At 40.5% G+C, this 11,898-nt stretch overlaps 1 protein-coding gene across 1 annotated transcript; it reads right to left on the minus strand.

The window, feature by feature from the left end:
* Positions 1–10,736: 10,736 nt before the first annotated feature.
* LOC111749619 (vomeronasal type-1 receptor 1-like) lies at positions 10,737–11,663 on the minus strand. The gene has a single exon (XM_023544125.2). It carries the CDS (start codon positions 11,661–11,663, stop codon positions 10,737–10,739), a length of 927 nt encoding a protein of 308 aa, XP_023399893.1.
* Between the last annotated feature and the right edge of the window lie 235 nt (positions 11,664–11,898).

The following is an 11,898-nucleotide window of genomic DNA, read 5'->3' on the forward strand; positions in this document are numbered from 1 at the left end:
CGCCCTGTCGTGGTGCGTTCGCATAGAAATACCACTTTTCTGAGCTCTCATTGGCTTGGCGGCGCAGGTCATTGTGGGAAATGTAGTTCACATAGCTCCATGGCCCTGGCTAAGGACGCCCCTCCCCCTCCCAGATAAAGGACTGGCCGCACTGGGAAACTTTGGGAAATAGCATCTCCTGGCTCCCAGACAAGGTGGTGCAGTGGCGGGGCGGGTAACCAGAAGGTTCGTAGTTCAAACTTACCCAGCGGCTCTGTGGGAGAAAGATGTGGCAATCTGTTCTTGCAAAGATTTTTGCAGCCTTGGAAACCCTATGGAGTAGTCATACTCTGTCCTATACCGTTGCTGTGAGTTTTGTTTTTGGACAACTGAGTGGGTTTGAACCTGAGAAAGGCAGCCTCAGAGCTCAGCCCTTCTAGGAGACACCTGTTTTGGCTTATTCTCCTACACTGAGCAGCACAGGCTGCACATTCTTCTGAAATTGTCCTTGACAAGATAACCACGCAAAGGCCATAGCTGGCCTCGGCTGGTTTTAGCAGGTTTTCAATACCATCTTGACACTTTTAATTATCTGTTGGCTCATTCAGTGCAAAATACATATACGCATCTCGCCTGTGGGTGGAGGCTTAACATGCTGATGAAGGAAAATCGACCTCTTCATCCCAGGGAATAATCCTCGCCTAAGAAAAAAAAAAAAATGTTTTTTTTTTTTAAAGAAACTGCATAGTCATCCCCAAGCTCACCTGCGTGAAGGTCGATCCTGAATATTCACAATAAATTTGTATTTCCTTGTCTGCTCTCTCTAAAAACTCGCCTCCCCAAGCTGCCTTCCAGCAGTGTTGGAGGCAGCAGCCCCAACAGTTCCTTTCCTTGTGCAACAAAATAAAGACACCTTTCTAATCTCCCACCTCAGCCTCTTGTTTACTGGCTGTGATGAGTCTCGCTGAGCAAAACCTGGGGTTTCCACCTGGCAACAAACTGATAACCTTTAGGTTAGTAGCTACTAGCAAACTACCCAGGATCTTTTGAATTAACAACATGGCACCAGCATCCCAGACCCCCGTCAAGCCCTCTATGAACTACGAATTGCCCAAAGGGGTCTCACTAACGTGACTTCAAGCACCCTGTCTTCTAATACATATTTGCTCATTTTTTATTTTCATATAAGTCAAGTTATGCAGTTTGTACTCATTTGGGCCTGAATTTTAAAAAACTTCAGCAGATATCCCTGAGGTTGACGGAGAGTGGCGTTCATAACAGTATGTTGCCTTGACTACATGTCTGGTAAGATATTACTCATAAGTATGTGGATGCACAGTGCAATTCTTGTAAGCAGTGCTGTCAATGATCCACTCCTCATCTTTCCAGCTGCTTCTGTGAAAGATGTCCTACTCCTTTGTGTTCCTTGGGGTGGGCTTTCTTTTTTGAGATGTGGCAGTAAGGGTATTTCTAGTTTCAAGGTACAAGATGACACAATTATTGACTTTACATGGAAAAATGAGTCATGTGCTTTTTATTTAGGAATTCTTAACTGTACCACCCAGCTGTAATTACTAATTGGTAAGTAGACAGTTACCTACAATGCAGCAAGGTTCCATTATCACATAAGTGGCACATAGCTATGCTCTCTGTGCTGGCCAATGGGCTGTGTGCTCACTGACCCTCACTATATTTGGGCCCCTTTCTTTGTTACCTAAGGAGCCCTGGTTAGGTGCAGTGTCTAAGCAATAGGCTGCAAACTACAAGTCTGGCCATTTGAACCCACCAGCCGCTTCACAGGAGACAGTTGTGGCAGTGTGCTTCTGTAAAGATTACAGCCTTGGAAACCGTATGGGGCAGTTCTACTCAAAGGCCATGGGTTTTTGTCTTAGTTATCTAGTGCTGCTATAACAGAAATACCACAGTTGGGTGGCTTTAACAAACAGAAATGCTTTTGCTCACAGTTTAGGAGTCTAAAAGTCAGAATTTAGGATGCCAACTCTAGGGGAAGGCTTTCTCTCTCTTTTGGCCCTGGGGGAATGTCCTTGTCCCTTTTACTTCTTCTAGTCCTTGGCTCCTTGGTGATCTTCATGTGGCATGGCATGCCATCTGTCTTTACCCATCTCTGCTTCTTGCTTGCTTCTTTAATCTCTTTTATATCTCAAAAGAGATTGACTTGATATACACCCTACACTAATACTTCCATTAGCATAACAAAGAAAATCCATTCCCAAATGAAATTATAACCACTACAGGGGTTAGGATTTACAACACATATTTTTGGGGCACACAATTCAATCCATAACAACCCCAAACATGGAAATTGGTTTTGAAAACCTTGAACTGGCCTTCCAGCATTGATTGGCAGGAATTAATTTTAGCTTATGCTATGAAAGGGAAAGGAAGGACTGGGAAGTGATTGGGCTGTCTCAGGGGTTTACCCTACTCCTCTGAGGAAGAAGTCCCTACAGCTGGACAGCAGCAGTGAATTTGGCTACCAAGACAGCACAGAAATTTCTGGGTTGAGCCACATATACTAGAATATGGAGATATCCCCAGGGTATATCATTTCAGGACTGGAGTGCGATTTCTAAACACATCAATAAAATATTACAGGGGTGACAAGGACCAAAGAGAATTAATGAAGATTATTTAAAAATTTGTAGGGCCTAGTATTAGATATTAAATGGCCATCAATTCTAGTATGAATTCTTCAAACTTATTGGTGACAGGAAAAAATCCTGCAAAGGTGGGCACATTAATGTGTTATGGGATTTTTGAAGGAATGTTCTGCTTGCACAAACCAGAGAGAAAAAGGAACTCTTGAGTTAAAGCATAGGAGGTTTGAGGTAGCATCCCATCTGGAACTCAGCCCAGGCTTCAAGTAAATTGAATAAAATATAAAATAAAGGCAAAGGGAAGGAGATAAGTTAATGTCAGTACCTCACCAAGCTAATATATGATGCATACCTTTGCTAATACTTGAAATTTTTTATGAGTGATATCCACCCTTTTTCCTGAGTTTAAATCTTGTGAAAATTTAAATAAAGTGCAGAAGATAGCCCCTTCACAGATTACTGCATAAACATAACCACAGAAATATGTATTACATATGTGAATTTTATTTAAAAACTTGAAAATGTTTTTTAAAAAAGGAGAAAAGTGAAGATTCTAGATTATTTTGGTGTAAAAATAAAGATCTACTATTTCCATATCAGGCTACAAATTACAGTTTCAGTGATTGTGTGGGTAAAATATAAATACCTTTCATGAAATATCTGAGAATTGTGGATACTAAAATATTAAGTTAGAATTCTTACAGTAAACACGAGTAGCCTCAATTTACTAGATGGAACCAAATAATTGAGAAGAAACAGATTTAACTCTGAGCACTAATATTGCAAATGATCATGAAAATGATATTTAAGCTCTTGAAATTTTTCCTGTAGATGAAATGGCTAGGCAAAAATATGTTTCAAATAAATTACATAGTTAATGTCGATCTTGAGAAATTGAAAGTGAATGTTCTGAGGATCAGTTAAGAATAAAACATTTTAAAGTATACTAAATCTTAAAATTGAGCTGCATATTTTTAATAAAACATGTTAATTCATATTAACTGAATGTATTTTAAATTATGCATAATTAGAAAAGTCCCTTTTGTTTTTACCTAACTGATAAGACCACTTTACTGATATGTTACTTTCTTTATAAAAAATTCAGAATACTTGGTCTGCAGGGCTTACTCAGAACTCACCAACACGTTCCTTTCCAATTTCCAATACTTCTACTCTCCCCATATCTCTATATTTCAAACACATGGAATTTCTCCTAGCTCTTTGAATACACAAAAGTCTTCCTAACATGGGAACTTTCAAAGGGATTGTCCCTCTGTCTGAAGAAGCTAAATACAGCTCTACTTAGTAAATGCATCAAAAACTTCCAGGTGGGGCCACATAAACCAGACTACATCAACTTGAGACCAGAAGAACTAGATGGTGCCCAGCTACAACTGATGACTGCCCAGACAGGGAACACAACAGAGAACCCCTGAGGGAGCAGGAGAGCAGTGGGATGCAGACCTCAAATTCTCCTAAAGAGGCCAGACTTAATGGTCTGACTGAGACTCGAAGGACCCCAGAGGTCATGGTCCCCAGACCTTCTGTTAGGCTAAGACAAGAACCATTCCCAAAGCCAACTCTTCAGACAGGGATTGGACTGGACTATGGGATGGAAAATGATACTGGTGAGGAATGAGCTTCTTGGATCAAGTAGACACATGAGACTACGTGGGCAGCTCCTTCTGGATGGGAGATGAGAGGGCAGAGGGGGCCAGAGCTGCCTCCTCAAAGTAGAGTCAACCTTAAAGACGTAGATGGAGTCAAGCTTTCAGGACCTTCATTTGCTGATGTGGCACAACTCAAAATGACAAAAAAGAGGTGTAAACATCCATTAAAAATTGGAATGTGTAATGTAAGAAGTTTGAATCTAGGAAAATTGGAAGTCGTCAAAAACAAAATGGAATGCGTAGACATCAATACCCCAGGCATTAGTGAGCTGAAATGGACTGCTTTTGGCCATTTTGAATTGGACAATAATATGGCTTACTATGCCAAGAATGACAACATGAAGAAGAATGGCACTGCATTCATCATCAAAATGAACATTTCAAGATCTGTCCTGAAGAACAACGCTGTCAGTGATAAGAAAATATCCATATGCCTACGGGGAACACCAGTTAACATGACTATTATTCAAATCCATCCATCAACCAAAGATGAAGATGAAGGCCAAAGATGAAGAAATTGAAGTCTTACCAAGTTCTGCAGTCTGAAATTGATCGAACATGCAATCAGGATGCATTGATAACTGTTGGCAATTGGAATGCAAAAGCTGGAAACAAAGAAAAAGGATCAGTAGTTCGAAAATACGATGTTGGTGATAGAAACGATGCCTGAGATCTCAACATAGGATTTTCAAGACCAATGACTTCTTTATTGCAAATACCTTTCTTTCACCAACATAAACAGTGACGAAAATGCAGACCTTTCCAGATGGAATACACAGGAATCAAATCGACTACATCTGTGGAAAGAGACAATGGAAAAGCTCAATATCATCAGTCAGAACGAGGCCAGGGGCCGACTGCGGAACACATCATCAATTGCTCACATGCAAGTTCAAGTTAAAATTGAAGTAAATTAGAACAAGTCCACTAGAGCCAAAGTACAACCTTGAGTATATCCCACCTGAATTGAGAGACCATCTCAAGAATAGATTTGACGCGTTGAACACTAATGACCAAAGACCAGACGAGTTGTGGAATGACATCAAGAACATCATACATGAAGTCATTAAAAAGACAGGAAAGAAAGAAAAGACCAAAACGGATGTCAGAAGAGACTCTGAAACTTGCTTTTGAACGTCGAGTAGCTAAAGCAAAAGAAATGATGACGTAAAAGAACTCAACAGATGATTTCAGAGGGTAGCTCGAGAAGACAAAGTAAAGTCTTATAATGACACGTGAAAGGCCTGGAAATGGAAAGCCAAAAGGGAAGCACACACTCTGCATTTCTCAAGCGGAAAGAGCTGAAGAAAAAATTTCAAGCCTCGAGTTCCAGTATTGAAGGATTCTATGGTGAAAATATTAAATGACCCAGGAAGCATCAAAAGAAGATGGAAGGAATACACAGAGTCACTATACCAAAAAGAATTGGTTGCCCCTCATCCGTTTCAGGAGGTGCCATATGAGCAGGAACCGATGGTACTGAAGGAAGAAGTCCAAGCTGCACTGAAGGCATTGGTGAAAAACAAGGCTCCAGGAATTGACGGGATGAATGCCAATTGAGATGTTTCAACAATCGGATGCAGCGCTGCAAGTGCTCACTCGTCTATACCAAGAAATTTGGAAGACAGCTACCAGGCCAAGCTATTGGAAGAGATCTATATTTATGCCTATTCCCAAGAAAGGTGATCCAACCGAATGCAGAAATTATCGAACGATATCATTAATATCACATGCAAGCACAATCTTGTTGAAGATCATTCAAAAGCAGCTGCAGCACTATATCGACAGGAAACTGGCAGAAATTCAAGCCAGATTCAGAGGAGGACATGGAACCAGGGATATCATTGTTGATGTCAGATGGATCCTGGCTGAAAGCAGAGAATACCAGAAAGATGTTCCCCTTTGTTTTATTGACTATGCTAAGGCATTTGGCTGTGTGGATCATAACAAATTATGGATAATGTTGTGAAGAATGGGAATTCCAGAACACTTAATTGTGCTCATGAGGAATCTGTGTAAAGATCAAGAGGCAGTCGTTTGAACAGAACAAGGGGATACTGCGTGGTTTAAAGTCACAAGAGGTGTATGTCAGGGTTGTATCCTTTCACCATACCTATTCAATCTGTATGCTGAGCAAATTATCCGAGAAGCTGGACCCTATGAAGAAGAATGGGGCATCAGGATTGGAGGAAGACTCATTGTGTTTATGCAGATAACACAACCTTGCTTGCTGAAAGTGAAGACAACTTGAAGCTCTTACTGATGAAATCAAAGACCACAGCCTTCAGTATACGCCTCAACATAAAGAAAACAAAAATCCTCACAATTGGACAAATAAGCAATATCATGAAAAATGGAGAAAAGATTGAGGTTGTCAAGGATTTCATTTTACTTGGATGTACCATCAACACCCACGGAAGCAGCAGTCAAGAAATTAAAAGACATTGCACTGGGAAAATCTGCTGCAAAGACCTCTTTAAAGTGTTGAAAAGCAAAGATGTCACCTTCAGGACTAAGGTGCACCTGGCCCAAGCCATGGTGTTTTCAATTGCCTCATATGCACGCAAAGGCTGGACAATGAATAAGGAAGATGGAAGAGGAGTTGACACCTTCGAACTGTGGTGTTGGCGAAGAATATTGACTATACCACAGACTGCCAAAAGAACAAACAGATCTGTCTTGGAAGAAGCACAACCAGAATGCTCCTTAGAAGCAAGGATGGCGAGACTACGTCTCACATACCTTGGACATGTTATCAGGAGGGATCAGTCCCTGGAGAAGAACATCATGCTTGGGAAAGTAGAGGGTCAGCAAAAAAGAGGAAGACCCTCAATGAAATGGATTAACACAGTGGCTGCAACAATAGGCTTAAGCACAACAGAGATTGTGAGGATGGCGCAGGGCTGGACAGTATTTCGTTCTGTTGTACATAGGGTCTCTGTGAGTTGGAGCCAACACGATGGCACCTAACAACAAAAACATTTTATTTTAATTAATTTTTTTATTTCTACACCTCCCATCTTAGTTCCCCTCACTTTCTGTAGCCTAAAACAAAAAACCTGTTGCCATCGAGTCAATTCCATCATATACATCATGGATTTCTTCAGATGCTTAAGGTTACGTGTGATTTCCAATCAAGTGTTCTTTTCAATTTTTTTTTTTTTCCTATCTGCAACTGCTGGATCCAAATACACTTTAAAAAATTATAGAATCCTCAAGGGAACTACATGAAAAACAAATACATAGTGGTGCTGCTACAGATATGACTGACCTGAGTAACTGCATCCATTACTTGCTTTTCCAAGACTCTCCATTGAACAAAGAAGTATTGTTAGATTAAGTAAGCTGTGTATGATTGTGTAGTAAATTCCATTTTCTGCTTACACTGTAAAGTCTAGAAAAAAAGAAGAAATGTACTTTTTCTTTATTTACCATCGTATCACAGGTTCTTAGCAGAATTCTTTTTTGTTGTTGTTAGGTGCCATCGTGTTGGCTCCAACTCACAGAGACCCTATGTACAACAGAACGAAATACTGTCCAGCCCTGCGCCATCCTCACAATCTCTGTTGTGCTTAAGCCTATTGTTGCAGCCACTGTGTTAATCCATTTCATTGAGGGTCTTCCTCTTTTTTGCTGACCCTCTACTTTCCCAAGCATGATGTTCTTCTCCAGGGACTGATCCCTCCTGATAACATGTCCAAGGTATGTGAGACGTAGTCTCGCCATCCTTGCTTCTAAGGAGCATTCTGGTTGTGCTTCTTCCAAGACAGATCTGTTTGTTCTTTTGGCAGTCTGTGGTATAGTCAATATTCTTCGCCAACACCACAGTTCGAAGGTGTCAACTCCTCTTCCATCTTCCTTATTCATTGTCCAGCCTTTGCGTGCATATGAGGCAATTGAAAACACCATGGCTTGGGCCAGGTGCACCTTAGTCCTGAAGGTGACATCTTTGCTTTTCAACACTTTAAAGAGGTCTTTGCAGCAGATTTTCCCAGTGCAATGTCTTTTAATTTCTTGACTGCTGCTTCCGTGGGTGTTGATGGTACATCCAAGTAAAATGAAATCCTTGACAACCTCAATCTTTTCTCCATTTTTCATGATATTGCTTATTTGTCCAATTGTGAGGATTTTTGTTTTCTTTATGTTGAGGCGTATACTGAAGGCTGTGGTCTTTGATTTCATCAGTAAGAGCTTCAAGTTGTCTTCACTTTCAGCAAGCAAGGTTGTGTTATCTGCATAAACACAATGAGTCTTCCTCCAATCCTGATGCCCCATTCTTCTTCATAGGGTCCAGCTTCTCGGATAATTTGCTCAGCATACAGATTGAATAGGTATGGTGAAAGGATACAACCCTGACATACACCTCTTGTGACTTTAAACCACGCAGTATCCCCTTGTTCTGTTCAAACGACTGCCTCTTGATCTTTACACAGATTCCTCATGAGCACAATTAAGTGTTCTGGAATTCCCATTCTTCACAACATTATCCATAATTTGTTATGATCCACACAGCCAAATGCCTTAGCATAGTCAATAAAACAAAGGGGAACATCTTTCTGGTATTCTCTGCTTTCAGCCAGGATCCATCTGACATCAACAATGATATCCCTGGTTCCATGTCCTCCTCTGAATCTGGCTTGAATTTCTGCCAGTTTCCTGTCGATATAGTGCTGCAGCTGCTTTTGAATGATCTTCAACAAGATTGTGCTTGCATGTGATATTAATGATATCGTTCGATAATTTCTGCATTCGGTTGGATCACCTTTCTTGGGAATAGGCATAAATATAGATCTCTTCCAATAGCTTGGCCTGGTAGCTGTCTTCCAAATTTCTTGGTATAGACGAGTGAGCACTTGCAGCGCTGCATCCGATTGTTGAAACATCTCAATTGGCATTCATCCCGTCAATTCCTGGAGCCTTGTTTTTCACCAATGCCTTCAGTGCAGCTTGGACTTCTTCCTTCAGTACCATCGGTTCCTGCTCATATGGCACCTCCTGAAACGGATGAGGGGCAACCAATTCTTTTTGGTATAGTGACTCTGTGTATTCCTTCCATCTTCTTTTGATGCTTCCTGGGTCGTTTAATATTTTCACCATAGAATCCTTCAATACTGGAACTCGAGGCTTGAAATTTTTTCTTCAGCTCTTTCCGCTTGAGAAATGCAGAGTGTGTGCTTCCCTTTTGGCTTTCCATTTCCAGGCCTTTCACGTGTCATTATAAGACTTTACTTTGTCTTCTCGAGCTACCCTCTGAAATCATCTGTTGAGTTCTTTTACGTCATCATTTCTTTTGCTTTAGCTACTCGACGTTCAAAAGCAAGTTTCAGAGTCTCTTCTGACATCCGTTTTGGTCTTTTCTTTCTTTCCTGTCTTTTTAATGACTTCATGTATGATGTTCTTGATGTCATTCCACAACTCGTCTGGTCTTTGGTCATTAGTGTTCAACGCGTCAAATCTATTCTTGAGATGGTCTCTCAATTCAGGTGGGATATACTCAAGGTTGTACTTTGGCTCTAGTGGACTTGTTCTAATTTACTTCAATTTTAACTTGAACTTGCATGTGAGCAATTGATGATGTGTTCCGCAGTCGGCCCCTGGCCTCGTTCTGACTGATGATATTGAGCTTTTCCATTGTCTCTTTCCACAGATGTAGTCGATTTGATTCCTGTGTATTCCATCTGGTGAGGCCCACGTGTATAGTTGCCATTTACGTTGGTGAAAAAGGTGTTTGCAATGAAGAAGTGGTTAGTCTTGGAAAATTTTTTCATGTGATCTCTAAAATCATTTCTATCATCAAGGCTATATTTTCCAAATACCAAACCTTCTTCTTTGTTTCCAACTTTTGTATTCCAAAGTCCAGTAATTATCAATGTATCCTGATTGCATGTTCAGTCAATTCCAGACTGCAGAATTTGGTAGAAATCTTCAATTTCTTCATCTTTGGCCTTAGTGATTGGTGCATAGATTTGAATAGTTATATTAACTGGTCTTGCTTGTAGGTGTATAGGTATTATCCTATCACTGACAGCGCTGTACTTCAGGATAGATCTTGAAATGTTCTTTTTGACATTGAATGCAATGCCGTTCTTCTTCAAGTTGTCATTCCCAGTGTAGTATAATATATGATGTCTAATTCAAAATGGCCAATACCAGTTCATTTTAGCTCACTAATGCCTACAATATCAATGTTTATGTGTTCCATTTCATCTTTGATGACTTCCAATTTTCCTAGATTCATACTTTGTACATTTTATGTTCCGATTATTAATGGGTGTTTGCAGCTGTTTCTTCTCATTTTGAGTTGTGCCACATCAGCAAATGAAGGTCCCGAAAGCTTCACTCTGTCTACTTCATAAAGGTCGACTCTACTGAATAATTATCTAAATTAAACACAAAAAAATAAAGAAAAAACTAAGTCAGTCATTCATCTAACTGTAGAAATCAGAAGAGTTATAGTTGTTTAATCAGATTAGGTAAAAAATGCTTTTCTGACACAGAAAGCAAAGGAGAGCTTTGAGATTCGGGTGTCCGAGGTGATAAGCAAAAAGGGGCTAAATGTTGGGAAACATGAAGCCAGAAACACAGACATGTTCACCAGCCACTGGCTTGGTGTCACAATAAGAGTAATAAAAAGACCTGAAATGGAAGAGAGAGAGTAAAAGAAGACAAAGGAGCTCACCAGGATCAGAATGGTACATGTGGCTCTCGCCTCATGGGAAGGCCTTGGGGCAAGGCTGTTGCTGTAAATGTGTTGGACTTGATTCTTGTGCCTGAGCAGGACAAAGACCATGGTGCCACTAGATAAGACCATGAGGCCCAAACATATTACATCAATGGAGGAGAACATGACTGCATGTAGTGAGATTTTAAATCTGTCTGAGTTGAGCGTGGAACAGTATCCATAAATTGTTTTTGCACTTATGTTTTGAGTATTTCTTGGGCCAATCACTCTCACAGGAATATAGGCATTTACTAAGAGTTGTAGGATCCAGCAGAGGGAACAGCAGAAGCCAGTGCACTTTAGGGATCTCATTCTGAGCACCATCCACCTAGAGCTACTGGGGCAAAGATTACTGGCCTGGAAACCACTGAGGAGGCAGGTTGTGATGATTGAAAGCCCTCTAGCCACCCGATGAAAATAGAAGACAACTTTACATCCAGCATCATCCAGGAAATATTTCCATCCAAAAGCTGCCATTGTCTGTGGGATCCCCCTGGAGAAAAGAACCAAGTTGTTGGCTAAAACCAGTTGGTTGAGAATCAGGTCTGTGGGCCTCAAGTTATGTCCAGTGAGCAAAGTGAAGCTATAAAGACACAGGAGGGAAGAGTTTCCCAGGATTCCTGCTCCCGTCTGAGTGAGGAAAATGATCCCCATTTCCAAGCTGGCAGGCTCCATCCCATTAACATCCAGGAGACCCTGATTCTTAATTCGAGTGAGGAAAAAATGGCACAAGAATAAATAAATAAATAAATAAAAAGTGTAACTGTCATTTTACCAGCAATCTCTAATGTTAAATATGAGACATATTTTCCCTCTTTTAGTAACATATTTTCTCACTTTAAACAGGCTTTCCAAAAATATGCTTATAGGTTCAAAGGTTATTAAGTTCTTACGTTGCAAACAATCTAAA

This window comes from Loxodonta africana, chromosome 11 (assembly GCF_030014295.1).
Source record: "Loxodonta africana isolate mLoxAfr1 chromosome 11, mLoxAfr1.hap2, whole genome shotgun sequence".
NCBI classification, from domain to species: Eukaryota; Metazoa; Chordata; class Mammalia; order Proboscidea; family Elephantidae; genus Loxodonta; species Loxodonta africana.